The 16542-nt window shown below is 38.6% G+C and overlaps 1 protein-coding gene and 1 long non-coding RNA gene across 7 annotated transcripts in view; both read right to left on the bottom strand.

Annotated features, from left to right (window-relative positions):
* LOC121909468 overlaps positions 1-16542 on the bottom strand; it is a 567936-nt gene that overhangs the window by 275015 nt on the left and 276379 nt on the right. The gene's annotated exons all lie outside the window — the stretch shown is intronic.
* si:ch211-207d6.2 (sickle tail protein homolog) overlaps positions 1-16542 on the bottom strand; it is a 112993-nt gene that overhangs the window by 25632 nt on the left and 70819 nt on the right. For all 6 annotated transcript variants that reach the window (XM_042429993.1, XM_042429997.1, XM_042429994.1 and 3 more), the window contains exons 6-12: positions 14686-14974; positions 11036-11312; positions 6860-7177; positions 5440-5544; positions 4259-4293; positions 3254-3423; positions 974-1149 (exon numbers count right to left, since the gene is read on the bottom strand). In XM_042429993.1, coding sequence (XP_042285927.1) covers positions 974-1149; positions 3254-3423; positions 4259-4293; positions 5440-5544; positions 6860-7177; positions 11036-11312; positions 14686-14974 — 1370 coding nt within the window. The remainder of the gene's footprint in view (positions 1-973; positions 1150-3253; positions 3424-4258; positions 4294-5439; positions 5545-6859; positions 7178-11035; positions 11313-14685; positions 14975-16542) is intronic.

Raw genomic sequence — 16542 nt, 5'->3', positions numbered from 1 at the left:
TGTATGTGATTTGTATTGCTGTGCTGAGAGATAATTGTATTATATTCTGAATGAAGAGCCAGTAACTCCTACTCATTGTGTTTGATAAATGCCAGGCTTCCACTGTGCTATGAACCAACTGATTCTCATGCTAATATGAGAATGAGTCCTGATCTCTCTGGAAACTCACATCATAGCAGATCAAATCATTTCCCTCTACCCTGACTCTATTCTTAACAATATGTTTCTTCACATTTTCTCTGGGCCTAAAGATGTTGCTGTGCTGTGTCTTGCGTGCTACCAATGATTTGACTTCAGCTGCAATCCTATCATTACAGGCATGATGTCAGTGCAAATGTGCCAATGTTGAAAAGGCTAAATCACCACTTCCAAAAATACACAATCACAATCACACACTAATGGACGGTCCAATCTGTGCTCTAACTTCAAGCACATTTTACTGCTGGCATCCTATATTTACATGGAACGGATGTTTTCAAATGCATTCCCAAAATAGCTGGGATGAAAGCTTTGTACTGTGTGAAATATTTGGTCCCAGTACAAAACGGACTTGTGGAAAACCTACTGGTAACCAACTTGACAACCAAAGAGACAATATCCAAAAGGGACCCAAAGACAGTCAGACCTGATCCTAGATGTACTAAAATAGTGTTGTCATAACAAAAAAAAATATCTCAACATTTCAGGGAAATGGAGGATTTCGCAACCTGTCACTTACTTTCAGATTTGTTGGAAATACTGATGCATTGATGTGAACATCAACTCTTATTTTGAAATTTAGGCCTACAGTATAGGATTCCATGTGGTGACAACATATATAGTATTTACTTCACTATCACCTTTGTTTTGTCGGACATTAAAAATACAGTAAAACCTTTAGTAACATTTTAAATGTTGGTATGATTCTTTTTTTCTGACTAAGCCAGGCAAAACAACAACAACTGAATTCAGACAGCAGTAGAAACTGTATTACCTGAGCTGTGTGAGGATTCTCTCCTCTGTAGCCAGGTAGTGGATCCTCTCCTCCTCCATCTCAGCTCTCCATCTGTATGCTGCCTCCTCAGACTGAGCCAACCGATCGCACATTAACACCACCAGCTCCTGACCTGCCATCCGCAGCATTGAACCCACGGCCTCCTGGCTTGACAGCTGGAACACAATGGACTCAGAAATTAGGATACAACAATGATACTTTTTTCTTAGCTTGTCTTGAAGCTTACAGCCAGAGCTGGTTGGTTTGTCTGTCCCGCCAACCCTTTGATCCAAGATATTTCAACAATTACAGGTTAAAACATTTGGTGTACATATTGTTGATCAGTTACATATCATTATTTTTATGGTCCCCAAAGGATGGGTCATAGATTTTTTGGTCATCCCCTGACCTTTCTGTAGCAATGCTGTCTGTTCAGACATTTGCTCAAAGGTAACATAATAAAAAGAAATTTCCATATGTTGTTAAAATGAAACACAATCTAGTCAGTGCCTAAAGAGAAGACAAGACATTGTAGCCTACATCAGTTACCAAAAATGACTAGTTTATATCGTTAGATTAAGTTTTATTTCATGCACTTGCAACTAATCCTACAGTGAAGTATAGGAACTAACCTTAAGAGCAGCTTTCAGGTGATCACATGATTGATCACATACATGCAGAGACAGAGACAAGGATTTACTCTGAATCTGCCACACTGATATATACAGTGCTGCTTGAAAGTTTGTGAACCCTTTAGAATTTGCTCTATTTCTGCATAAATATGACCTAAAACGTGATCAGATTTCCATTCAAGTCCTAAAACTAGATAAAAAGACATTAGTTAAACAAACGAGACAAAAACCTTACACTTGTTCATTTATTTATTACAAATGGAGGACATTCAACACCATTGTTGCCCTCTCCAGGAGTGGTGGAACAACAAAGATCACACCAAGAGTAGGCGTGCAATAGTCTGGGAGGCCACAACGGACCCCAGGGTAATGTCTAGGAAACTAAAGGTCTCTCTTGCAGTGGCTACAGTCAATGTTAATGAGTCCACCATCAGGAGAACATTGAACATCAATGGTGTGCATGGCAGAGTTGCAAGGAAAAAAGACACTTCTCTCCAAACAGAACATTGCTGCAGTCTACGGTTCGCTCAAGACCACATGGATAAGCCAGAAGGTGATTAGAACAATGTTCTGTGGATGGATGAGACCAAAATTGAACTTTTTGGCTTGAATGAATAGCGTTATGTTTGGCAATGAGCAAACACTGCATTCCAGCATAAGAACCTTATCCTATCTGTGATACAAGTTGGTGATAGTATCATGGTTTGGGCTGCTTTGTCTCTGAACCAGGACAGCTTGCAATCATTGATGGAGCTATGAGTTCTGAGTTGTATCAGCAAATTCTACAGGAAAATGTCAAGGTATCTGTCTGTGAACTGAAGCTCAACAGAAAGTGGGTCATGCAGTAAGATGACGACACTAAACGACAAGTCGTTCAACCAAAGAATGGTTAAAGCAGAAGAGAGATAATGTTTTGGAATGGCTGAGTCAAAGTCCTGACCTTAATCCTAAAGAAATGCTGTGGAAGGACCAGAAGCATGTAGTTCATGCAAAGAAGCCCACAACATCCCTGAGTTGAGACTGTTCTGTAAGGATGAATGGGCTAAAATTCCTCCAAGCCGATGTGCAGAGCTGATAAACAGTTACCAGAAATGTTTGGTTTTGTCTTATTCATTTAATTGGGTTCACTTTGTCTAGTTTTAGGACTTGTCTAAATATCTGATCATGTTTTAGGTCATATTTATGCAGAAATACAGAAAATGCGTTCACAAATTTTCATGCAGCACTGTATATATATATATATATATATATATATATATATTTTAATAAACCACTGTATTATTATGTACTTTTTCTTGTTATAACATAATGGCATATTATATTATATTATGTCATAGTACCATGTATACTGTTTATTCTGTTATTTAATACAATGCTGATGCTATCTATCTATCTATCTATCTATCTATCTATCTATCTATGCATCTATCTAGTGTAATAATGAAAAAGTTAATGACATAAGATAAAAATGTTGCTGCTATAACAAGAGAGGTCTCTTGTTATGTGTAGCAATAATGAGAAAAATGTCATTACAACATTAAAGATATCTTGTTAATATAAATAATATGAAAATGACCGCGTTAAAACAAGAAAATAGTCTTGTTATAATGAAAAACTGAGCGAACTGAGCAGTTGACGGATCAGTTACCTGTAACTGTCGGAGTTGGTTGAGTTGCAGTCGCAGCTCAGACACATTTCTCTTAGCTAAAACCAAGCTCTGCTGCAGCCCACCGTCAGAGGGCATGGCCTCAAGAGCCAGTAGGGCGGGGCTGGAGCTGTCAATCAAAGCAGTCAGGTTCTGGGACTCAGACAGCACACCTAAAGGTCAAAGAAAGGTAACAGTCATTATGTTTTGAATATTAAAAAATCTCCTTTAAAGGATAAGGCTTTTTTAAATTTTCTATATTTTTCTTATTGTCAACAAATCTAATGTGCAGAACCAAACCAACAATGGACTGATCTACTTACGAGTATTGTGTGTGTATCAAAGCCTGATATATCTTATTCCTCTGTGCCGTAGACTTCTGTTGTTTAAAACTATTACAAACACATCAATGAGCCACACTGCTGCACTGGTTGCTACATGTCACAACTTTGCACAGTACATCGTACATGGTAAAAAACTACAAAGTCAAGAGCTTATGATATGTAGCACAACAGGTTAGTTCCTGTGCATGCTCAGTGGTGTCTGCCTTACACAGAACTATTCTCATGAGACTGAAAACATGACCCCTGTTATTAGTATTTGGAGCCGTTTCTTTGCAGTGAAGGAAAATGCCACCCAGTGCAGCGGTGTGGCCCACTGACATGTTTTTAATAGTTTCTGGACAACAACAGAGGTCTATGGCACAGAGGAATAAAATATGTTAGACGTCAGATACACACAGAATGCTTTGGTCATTGTTGGTTTGGCTCTGCACGTGAGGTTTGTTGACAATAAGAAAAATGTAGAAAATTGCCAAGCTTATCCTTCAGAAAAACATTTTTACATACATCAGAAATATTATATTTATTGTGTGTATCTAGAAGATACTAATGATTTCCAAATAATTCAGTATTACTATGCTGAGCTGGCATCTTAGCTGGTGAAGAGTAAAGTACTCAATTGGTCATGTCCTATTGGCTAATATACTCATGAAAAAAGAAAACTCACCAGGTCTGCTTTTGAGTTTCCGTCCGCCATTCTCACTACAAAAACACACAGCTGGTTAGTAAATATATCCAACAAGCCTTGTCTAGCCAGGAGTTATACAGGCATGAAATGAATGTGCATACAGAACTTTTAAGTCTTACTATTTTGTATGACAATGTATTTTTGTCAGAGCAGGTACATGTTATAATCCTGAATAACTCAGAGGGACTACATAACAAAACAAAAACAGTGTGATAGCTTCTACTTACACATGATTTCAGTTCTGGTGTAACATTGGAATAGTATTTTGCCTACAGGAAATGACTAATCCAGATTCATAGCTACAGTGTCTCTTATCACCTCTTGACATCAGTACTGAAAGTGTTTAAGGTCCAGTTCATCTCATACAGTCAGCTCTCACTAACACTTGGACCCACTGACATACTCGGAAAACAGAAACTTTCAACCAAAAGCAGAAATCATTTAATCATTTATTCTCTAATTATTGTATAAAATATCTGATTTCCATTCTGTGTGTGTACAGTTTGGGTGTGTTTTCTTAAATTTCAGTTTGGATACGGGTGCCAGTATGATACTTGAGTCTGTACTGATACCAAAATAACACTTTTGTCATCAACATGTTTTTTGACAAACCCTTATTTTTCATTTAAACTCCTCCATTCATAGATTCAGGATTTTTAATGAGGGAGAAGGAGGAGATGTCATTTTAAGAATTTTTAAAAAACATACTGGACACAAATTATTATTCAAAACATTTCTGGAGGGGACCTTTAACAAAATATGCCAACTTCCCAGTGCATCAGTTTTTAATGTTGTCTTAATACAAGCTGCAGTAAAATAACTTTGTACATTTCTTGCACTGTACTTTCTGAATAGAATACTGTTTAAAATCAGCAATGTTTTCTGATTATACAATATCTGGTCAAAGAATAAAACTTACAATCTGACACCAATTTATAGTCAGTTCTAAGAAAGTAGAGGTTTAATACCCAGCCCTGCTGGGGGTCTGTCTCATTGCATTGTTGCTTTCCTGACTCATTCCAGCAATGCTACTGTGTACCAAATGATCAGAAATCTTGTTGGTGAGTGGAATGTTTTTATAACCAGCCGGAATGATGGGCAAAACTGCTGGAGCTTTAAGTTGCCATTGGCTTAAGATGAGAAAGGAAGATGTTACAGACCTGACAGGGTCCTTAACTCCTGGAGTATCTGATCCCATAGACAGAGCATGGTGCACCAGTCCTGCTAGACTGGCTATCTGCTCCTCCATGGCTTTCATTCTCTCACTGCAACATATAAATATACAGTATGTGACCATCACAACAGCTTCCCAGTGTGCATGCATCCTAATATGATAGTGGGCTAACAGCTACTGCTTCTGCTCAAATGTAGCTTTGTCACAATTGAAAAAATGACACCCTCGCAGTAAAACACAGTCACTCAAATAGTAGTAAATGCAGTACTTCTCTCCAGTTAAAATTAACAATACAGTAATTATTGATGTCAAAGTATCTGGCATGGATACACAAGATGTATGTGTCCGCTAGGTCCCTTAGATCCTCTGGCTCAAACCTCTTAATTGTTCCTGAGGTCAGAACTAAAAGGCTTGGAGAGGTAGACTTTGTTAATTATGCCCCAAAACTCTGGAACAGTCTAACTGAGGGTCTAAGAGGCTCTAAATCTGTCGACACTTTCAAATGAAATCTTAAGACACATCTTTTTACCATTGCTTTCTCCTGAAGTGTTTATACCTGGCAGCTGTTTCATCTTGTTTCATCCTGTCATTTCAACTAATTTTATCTCATTTTTTTATTTTCCTTGTTTTTTGTTGTTTAGTCATACATGTTGTGACTATTTGCTTTTATGTTAAGCACTTTGTGCTGCATTTTATGCATGAATTGTAAGTACTTTTGTAAGAACAACCACCAGTACCACCATTCCACTTACTTTCAATCAGCAGATTTTTTCTTGCCTGTTACATTTAATGTTTAGTATAAAGAGTCATTACAAGAGCTTTTTCACACTCTAAAACTGAAACATATGACAGACAATGTTAAATCAAAAAATTTGGGGGGCCCCATTAGGTTAGACGCCTATCACATAACTGCAACGTCCACAATTCTGGCAAAAAAGGCAAAAATGTTGCCTTTGTGTTGCAAAAAAATTCATCCAGAAATAGCAATTTGGGAAATTCTTGGCATAGCTGAAGCTAAGGTCATGCTTGATTGTTTGAAGATGCACTGTATAATTTTGGGCTGTCACAGACAAAAGTTGACAATAGTTAGAGAAATTTCATGAAATCTTTGATCATCAGTCAAAAAGAGATAGATCGCACTGTGAGACATGCTCACCGCTGGCCAGTGAAGACCTTTAGAGACCAAAGACAACCTGCTTCTAAATTCTGACAATGTCAGAAATTGAGGATCAAGTTCTCACCACATGAGTGCTGCTATGATCCATGACTACAAACCAACCAATCATGCAATGACCTGTAAGATTGCTGTTATCATCACTGGGAGAATCAGTGGGCCCTTTCTTCATTAAGAAAACACCTAAAAAGTGCTTTGAATGAAGTAAGATGATTACTTTGTCTCTACTCACCTTTGGCTGTTGCTGGGAGACATGTGATCCTGAAACAGTCTTTCAGGTTGTCCCAGAGGGCATTCCACAAACACAGACGAGGTAGAGGATGATGAGCCGCTTCCTCTGCTTCTGTTTACCATCTCTACCGTGGCCCCATTACTGTCCCGCCGCACGGACCGACGAATCGGTGACATCCTCTCCGGACACACCAGGCCCACCCCTCCAATGATCTGTCCGTCAATCATCCTGACTTCATTCACTCTGTGAGGGGAGGAGGGCGGGGTTTTGGTTCCCAATGGAGGAAGCTGGCTGTCACCATACTTTCTGCTTTTCTGTCTGGTAGAAAAACAGATGGAACAACAGATGAATTAATACACAGTTTGTCACTATGGTGGGTCCCCACATGGAAAAACACTACTAGCAAAATGTTTTCTGCTCATGAACTTGAATATTAGTTGATTAATGCAATCCTGCATTCTTCCCACGAGAGAAGAGTTATATGTGGGAAATACCCTGATGCTAGCATAACAAAAAGATCAGGGATTGAATCAAAAAAGCCTTCCAAAGTTAAAAAAAATCACATGTCATGCTGCAGTTACTACAGTCACTGATGTGTTTTTATTGTCTGATGTGTTATTGAAGATGAGTGTTATCACTCACCAGCTCTCTTGATCTCCTATCAATTAGTGCCACTTGTTTTACTGATTTTTCCCCTACTGCAGTCATCAGTCAGCAGTGATCAATTCTGTGTAGCAGCTTACTGTATACATTTCCATTGCACACTTAAACAGAAACTCCTTAAAACACATACTTGTACATGCATGAGCCCACACTCTTCCTCTATTGTATCTACAAAAATCTCATTGCATTCTTTTAGATAAGGACAAATGCAATTTGACTGTTAAGAACCTATTCTATTATGCTGCTTATATTGCACTACTACTGCAGTTATAGCCGGTAATACACAGTAATAACAGTAATAACGGTAGTAACTGACTAGCTGAGTTCTAAGTCAAAGTCATTGGTGATTGCTTGCTCTCAACAGCATTGATCTGTTTGCTAAACAGATAAGTTATAACAAAGCCGAAACAGAATCTTTTTACAGTTTTCAGCGGTGATCCAGAATGAAAATCTGGAAAAATGAAAATTTAGCGGATTGTTTTTTACATTGCAATGTGATGGACAACATTAATTTAAGCTAAAAGATCGTTTCTGAGCAAAAATAAGCACACACAATACATTTAAACAACCCAAAATGACCTCAAGCAGACTGAAAGAAAAATTTAGTAGATTTTCATAGAACCTTTGAATTTGAGATTTTATTTCATCATTAACAGTACAAAACAAAGTGTGAACATTTGTTGGAAAAGTCAACCAGCATAAAATGTAGGACACATGGCCACTAAAATGCAAGGTTCAATGTGGAGCAGAGAGAGCAAAAATTAATTTGCAAAACCATTTACCATCTCACATTTAATCATCTCCCAAGAATTACCACTTCAACACATAAACAAACTAATATATCAATAACTGGTTCACCAAATATCTTTCAAGAACCATTAAAAATGGCAAAGGCAAACACATGACACTTAAACATAAAACTTTCTTAGATGCTCTTAAATAATGCATTTGCTTAAAATTTAAAACCAGACTTGGGAGTATCAACACACCCACCTGGCAACTCTCATCCTGGGCAACTCCGGAAAAGAAGAGAGCCCAGCCCTTCTCCAGGACTTTGGTCCAGACCTTGTGCTGTGCATAAAGGCAAGCCCAACTTTATCTAATCAGTACCACTCCACCTCCTGCACTAGCTCTGGCTCCTTCCCCACTAGGGAGGAGACATTCCATGTCCCTAGAACCAGTTCATGATGCCTGGGATCAGCATGTCCAGGTCCCTGCCCCTGCCTGCTACCCTTTTGGCAATGCACCTGACCCCTGTCTTTATCAGCTCCATTATTTCTTCAGGTTCCAGGAGGGTGGGCTTGGTTCCCACATGCCTGAAATGCTGCTTCATTGAGGTCTATGAATCATTCATGGTCTGGACCCTCATGTGGGACCAATTGCCTTGGGAGACCCTACCAGGGGTTACAGCCCAAAACAACACAGCTCCCGGGGTTACAGGGACACCAAACCTCTCCACCACAATAAGGTGACAATTCTCAGAGGAGCAAATTTTATATATGAAGGCATGTTAATATCTTTCAAAAAAGGCAACTTAACTACTTAACACTCACCATCAAAACAAAACCCATGCTGGTTGACCGACAAAAAAACAAACACAACACACAAAAAAACAGCGAAACAGGAAGTATTTGCCAGTGAGTTAGTGTGTGTGTGTGTGTGTGACAGAGAGAGAGAGAGAGAAATATTTCTAGCCTTATGTACAATTTATGACATTAATAAATATAATAATATATTACAATAGGTGTGATTCTCTTGTGTTTCTGATTGTGACTGCCTGCCAATATAGGCCGCAATACTGAATTTTATTCACGATTTCTACATAAAAGATATTGCTTAATGTAGTATATTAGCCATTAAGAATACCAAAGACAGTTCTTCTTTTTAAGTTAAGGCAAAATTGAAAAATTAAATTCATTGTCTGCAATATAAGTGCACAATTATGTGATCATCTTCATGATTGAAAGCATGATTTGTTCTCTTAGAGCTGTAATAATCAAAATTCTACCAGAATCTATGTTTTTTTGGTTCGGTCTAGACAGGCATAGTTGTCTTATGCTCATTACTTTGAATAAAAAATGGTATTGGTAGAAAAATAAAATGATCATAAATACAACATAAGCCTCTTTCACTATAGGTTCCAATTACAGCAAGTTTATAACTGGACCCAGGTAAGGTGGCTGCCATATGGTTCCATCTCAGAATGGCAAGTCACTATGCCACGTCACATCTAGTGTTTTATATCTATGCCTCCAGTGCACATAGACTTAGAATGGACTTAATATCTAAGGGATAACCAACGAGTAGGTGTACGTTAAATGGTTTAAAGGCACAACATGTAGGTGAAGAACCACCCTCCACTTCTTCACCTCCATGTTATGCCTTTAAACCGTTTAACGCACACCTACAAGTTGATTATCCTGCTTATACCATGGTCATCTGCCAACAATATAAAATAAAAACATTCACAAAGTTCTGGTGAAAGTTTTGCTCTCAAAATCAAAAGGTTATGAAGCAAGAGTTTACCATTGTCATGACAACTTGCCACACTGCACTCACTGCCAGCCTGAACCAAGGCATAAAATTCACATAAGGTGTCTTTAAGCATAACCGCAGAATATGTCTTCAAATTAGTGTTCTTTTGTGTTTGGTAGAGAAAGTTTCTCAGTATATTAACTGCCCATTTTGTTGTCTTGTTTGTATTAATCTCATCCTTCTCTTCCTCTATCCCTTTAAGCTCATCAGGTGTCAGTTCCTTGTGCCATTTGTTGCTTGGTTTCTTTCTTTTTGTTCTTCATTTCTTTTTCCTCTGCTGTGTCCCATTCGTTAAAACTTCATAATGAGTAGGTTTTGACAGTTGTGCTCTAATGTTGCGATGGTTACAGGTTGGGTAGCGGATGAATTTAGAACGGTGATTAAACTTGAGCCAAACTACGTGTGCAATAAAAGGTTTTAACACACACCTGCTGGACAATCATTCACCCAGAACATGGTATAACAAAAAAAGATATATATATTGGCATATTCATAGATTCTAGATATTTACATGAGGGAGAAGAAAAAGATGTCATTTTCCAAATCAGTCAAATATTATTTGTCAAAGCAGAATATTTTTACATGTCTTAAAACATGTCTGGAGGGGATATTTGTGTAATGTGTGAAGAGTTTGTCTGATACATTACATAACAATGAAACTGTTTATTCACTGAGCATCATTTGTATGTATTTTATATGGTTTTGTATAACTTTGCATGTATCGATATCAGAGAACATATTCTTATTGATATCATGATATTGATTTGATCCATATTGCCCTTGTTTGACAAAAAAGAAAAGCAATATTAGAAGAGTTACAGTAATATACTGCAGTTGCTATGGTAGCAGGCTGATGCAGGTTCATGACCTGTGTCAACCTCTTTAAGTACAACTACAGCTGGTCTGGGTTATGTGACTGGTTTTGAAGAAAGGCATTATATATGTATGTGTATTTGGGTTTTAAATCAGCGTGTGTACCTGTGGAGGGAGAGGGTCTGGTGCTCCATGCTCTCCCCATATCCCATCAGGGGTTTAATGGAGGCCCGGAACTGCTGCAGTCCCCCAGGTATCCCTGCGACTCCAGCATCCACCATGTCAGCAGTGAGGGAGGGGGGAGCGCTGCACTGGGAGGCAGTGATGCTGAGGCGACCTCCTCCTCCATCCTGGAGGGAGGAGCAGTAGGAGTCTGGGTAATGTGATCTTCCTTCACCACGCACCACCAGGGCCATGCTCTTACTGCTGCCAACATCCTCATCTGACACATACACACACACACACACGCACGTCACATAAGATAGATACACAGATAAAGGCTTGTTATTTAATTTCACTGTCCTTGTGACATCTTTCTGGTTCTTTATCTTCTTCAGTCAAATATATAAATAACCTTTATTTAATATGTAAAATCTGCGATTAATAGACTAAGATCTAATTTTCAAGTGAGACGTGACTATATAAATTAACTATGCACATGACTACATATTCCAAAAAACATGTGGCATAGTGAAGAACAGTATTATAGGTTGGAACATGGTAAAAACAGCAGGACATATAAAAACAAATATAATCAATAATTAATAATGTACCATAAAAAGAAGAATTATAAAAAATGCTAAGAAATTACAGTTTTTATGATTGGTTCCATGCATGGTTCAACACTTAGTCCATATATCTTCAACTCTACCAACACACTACTGGACACAGCAGCTCATTTTACACACAAAAACAAATCCTTCCAGCAGACACAAACACAACAACTCATAGAGATAAAACACTATCAACAGGTAGGACATGATCTTTTTATGGCTATCAATTAAGTTACATCACTCTTTTAATGTGTATATGTAGTTTTTTAATGGTTGATAGTGTCAGAAATTAGTATATTGTGTAAATACAGTCAGATGTGTAGCTCTCTATAGAACGTACTACAGTGTATCTACAAGAACCAGTCATAGAAATGCAGCAGGAAAGCTTTCAGTGGGCTTTATTTCTGACAGTACGTCTTGTTTTTTGGTTGAATATAGATGTATTTCAGTGTTTATGATCCATATGAATACATATTAGTGTTTGAACATAAACTGAAGAGTTTGGTAGTGAGGATGTAAATGTATAAAATGTGCTGCAGATCCACAGAGTTTTGTTGCTTATTTTTGTTTGAGTGAGAAAAGTATTCAGGACAGTTGAAGGCTGTAGTCACTGAATACCTTTTGTGCGAAAGCAATACAAATGTGTCACAGTTTGGTCCATAATTGTTGCTGTTGTGTTGATTGTGTGAAGAGTTTTGAAGATGTGTGCTCAGTATTGGACCGTGCAGGTAACCAATTGTTAAAAGACTGTAATACATACAGGAGTGGACAGTAACCAAGTACATTTACTTGAGTATTGTACTTACGTACATTTTTCAAGTATCTGTACTTTACTTGAATATTACATTTTTTGGAAATGTATGACTTTTACTCCACAACATTTGACAGACAAATATTGTACTTTTGACTCCACAACATTTCTATGAAGGTTCCTGTTAATCATTACTTTGAAGCAAAGCTTTGAAGTCAGTAGATGAATTTTCCTGCCTCTTCTAAAATGTGATAGGCCATATGCTGTGTCTGTCACAGGAGAACAACCAATCACAGTAAACTTCTCCTATGCTGTCAGTCAAGTGCTTTTTAAACAGTTCAAATTCAATTGGCGGTGATATACATGGCTATGGCAGATGAAGATGACGATTCCTCACCAGAGCACCCTGAAGTCCATGTTTCAGATTTTTGAAATGCTGTTGAGCAATTATAAAGCTAGAGGAGTGTAACTGGGAAAACAACAATGGCTGTCTTTTGTCGATTCAATTATGTTTCTACAGACATTTCTATAAGCTTTGTAGTATTTTCTATAAGCTTTTTATTCTACAGGTTCTACAGGCAAGTCATTTTTGACTGAACAACTTTCACTTGTATTGGAGTAATGTTTGACCAGGAGTATCTGTACTTTGACTCAAGTAATGTAGTTGTATACTTTGTCCACCACTGAATACATTATAGTAAAAGTGAGTAAATTCAAAACAAGTACATTTAAAAACACAGAGATTTAAAATCCTGTTACTAAAAAGCCCCAAGAGTACCATAATTTGGGTTTTCAAAGGTTGTTGGAGTAGCAAAACTAAAAGCAATCTTGAATGAGAGCAAACATGATCATCTCTGCAAATATCTTTATTTAAAAGACTGTGTATATCTATATATTACTTTACAGACAATATATATATATATTGTAGCGACCCTGTTAATGTTCTTGTACTGTTAAGCGTTTGTTGGTAGCCACATGTTAAGAGGGCGTGAGTAGGGGAGGGGCAGGGATGTGAGTGTGTGTGTGCGCGTGCGCGAGGAGGAGAGTGAGTGAGAGAGCGAGAGGTGCGAGTGACAGCAGCTACAGTTCTGTGAGTTCGAGTTACATTATTGTTGTTGTTTTTTTGGCGTGGTTACGGCCAACAGTAACCCATCCTGTTCAGCTAAATAAACGGTACAGTGCCGATCAGTTGCCTGTTATTTGAACACGTCCTGGCGGACGCTACAATATATATATATATATATATATATACATAGCGTTTCTCAATGGAGAGACAAAGCTGAGGGGAGATCGCTGTGTGCATTTACGCACAGGGCACAGCAGCATAACTTCATTGATTATTTAAATCTCTGACATGCCAACAGGATCGGTCTGGATCTAATGTTAATTAATGTTCTGATTTCTTCTACACATCAAAAAAGTCAGCTGTTACACACACACACACACACAGTCCAGGTTCAGCCGGTGAAACTGTTTGGAGTAAAGCAGCCGTCCTCCTGATAAATCCTGAGATCATTATGTCAAGCAGCGCAGCAAAACTAAAAACTGCAATTATCAACTAGACGGGGCAGAGGAAACTATCCAGCAACATTTAGCTTCTGAAAAATGTTTTGAGACAGACAAGCGAAAAACAAGTTATTGTCTGGTTTTGGTTTCATTTCTATTCCAATCGCTGATTTGAAGAAGACAAAGGGTTAGGAGAACAGGACAAACAGGAGGTGGACTACATTTTTTTAATTCACAAGAAAAACGGAAAAACAAAATAATGGATTTCTTTATCCTGTTATCAAACAAGTTGAACACAGCTTTGGACCAGGAGGCTGCAATGCACTTCCCTTGCCTAGTCTGCAGCAAAATAGAGGAGTCAGTTGAGTGGGCGGTCCTTCACTACTAAATCAATGTGCCCACATTTAGCCCAGACCACCTCCGAATGTGGTCTGAATGAACAGATCTCAATGCGTCTTGGGTGCGCTCACACCTGTACTTAGAGCTGTCCGCCTGTGATCGGATCACCCGAGACACATGTTAGTGCCAGGTGTGAACAGGGCCCATGGTCTCCTCTGACTTCGGTCCTCTAGATATGTGACAAATGTTTGGTGGTTTGATGCATAACAACAGGTGTAGGAACTGGAGCAGCATTTACTATATGACTGCTGGCATTATTTCAGTTCATTTAATTTATGACTCTCATAAATTACTTGTGTTGAATTAATTTAATTAGAGTGTGTGTGTGTGTGTGTGTGTGTGTGTGTGTGTGTGTGCGTTGAGATTTGACCCTGCAGGTATCTTACCAGGCTTGACATCTCTCCTCTCCAGAATGGCACTGCTGCTGGTACAGAGGGTGCTGGTTCGCCCCGCCCCTGACAACCGTTCCCGTGGTAATGTGGCGCTGCCAGGATCCACCATAGCTGCTGCCCCTCGTGTGCTCCCCCCGCCATAGGCCATCCTGGAGGGAGAGGAGGGCATGGAGCGGACCATGGGTGGGGACATTGAACCCTGCAGGCTGTGCAGGGTGCTGCGGCTGGATGATGACAGGGTGTGGACTGGACTGTGGCTACCATACAACACCTCTTTGGATATCTGGCAAAAACAAACAAAAACACGGTAAAAAAGCGATAATAAAAGCTGATCAAACTGAAAGAGATGTTGCTGCACCAGGACACTGAGAACACAAATCAGCGGGATGTTAATGCCGGACACCCACTGTTATATGAGAATCATTTTCATTACAAAACAGAAATATACACAGCTTTTATTTGAAACCAAACTGCATTTTAAAGTCCGACCAATACAGATTTTAACTGACAGATACTGTACAGTACATTGACAGTACACAGGTCGATAAGACACTGTGGTACAGAAATGACAAAGATAAGTTTTGAAAAGATGTTTTTGATTCCAGCTCAATCTGCTGACATAAATTATGGCTGAAAAAAAGCTTTACTGTAGATTTAATTATACACACAGAAAGGGTAAATAAAGATTAGTCAGTGGTGGTTCATTTAATGCTCATAACAGGCTTGCCCAGGTTGCACACCACACTACATTTAATGTTTTACTGGTTGTATAGTTTAGTTATTTATAGTTTTTATAGAAGCCTATAAAATGTTTTTTTAATAAGATTTTATATAATTGAGTGTTATTCTTCTAATCTGAACTGTTGTACTTGTGAAGGTGTTTGTTGTCTTTACTTGAACTAGTTTAATTTCCAGTTAAGTTTCCATTTTAAAGCTGCATTAATCAATATTTTATATAAATGGCTATGTGTTATTGTTAAGTAGTAGTGCAGCAGTAGCGGTTGATAATTAGCAGAACAGGTGGACTCAAATGCAGAGACTAAAAAGCAGGGCTGAGGAAAACCTTCTTCATTTCTGAGACTGGGCAGGCAAAAAACAAACGCTGGCTGAGCTGAGCAGAACTGATACAAGACACAACTGAACGGGCTGAACGGAACAGAGCAAATTCCACATAACAGAACAGAGGATCCAACAAAGACTGAGCAGAAAACCAGGGCTAAAATATAAAACACAATACTCAAAATACAACCCAGCATACATGAAACTGTCCAAGAACACAGATGAACACATAGTTATGATAGTGCCACAGGCTCACTCCAGACTCAGACTCACTCCATCGCCTTTTTAAAAAGGAAAATAATAAAACATAAGAGGTTAGCCCCCTGGTATAACTCCTAAACCTGCAAATTAAAGCAAACATCTCGGAAATTTGGCGTTCCACCAAACTAGAAGAACCTTGCTTAGTCTGGCAAGATAGTCTTAAAACATATAGGAAGGCCCTCTGTAATGCCAGAGCCGCCTATTACTCAGCATTAATAGAGGAGAATAAAAACAGCCCTAGGTTCCTTTTCAGCACTTTAGTCAGGCTGACAAAGAGTCATAACTCTACTGATCCATGTATTCCTATAGCTCTCAGTAGTAATGACTTCATGAACTTCTTTCATGATAAAATTCTAACTTTTATCAACCTCACTGGCTCTGCATGAGGCAAGTCTACAGTATATAATGTTTTCAACAAGGCAGACTGGAGCCATACCTCATAAAAGACAGTGAAGGAAGAGCAAAATGTAATCTCTTGATGATGCACAGAGGAAGTCAGTCCTGTAGCTTGGTATAAAACTGCACTGTTTT

This window comes from Thunnus maccoyii, chromosome 12 (genome assembly GCF_910596095.1).
Source record: "Thunnus maccoyii chromosome 12, fThuMac1.1, whole genome shotgun sequence".
Classification (NCBI taxonomy): Eukaryota; Metazoa; Chordata; class Actinopteri; order Scombriformes; family Scombridae; genus Thunnus; species Thunnus maccoyii.
The sequence above is the reverse complement of the archived record's forward strand: the minus strand, read 5'-3'. Positions and strand labels throughout refer to the sequence as shown.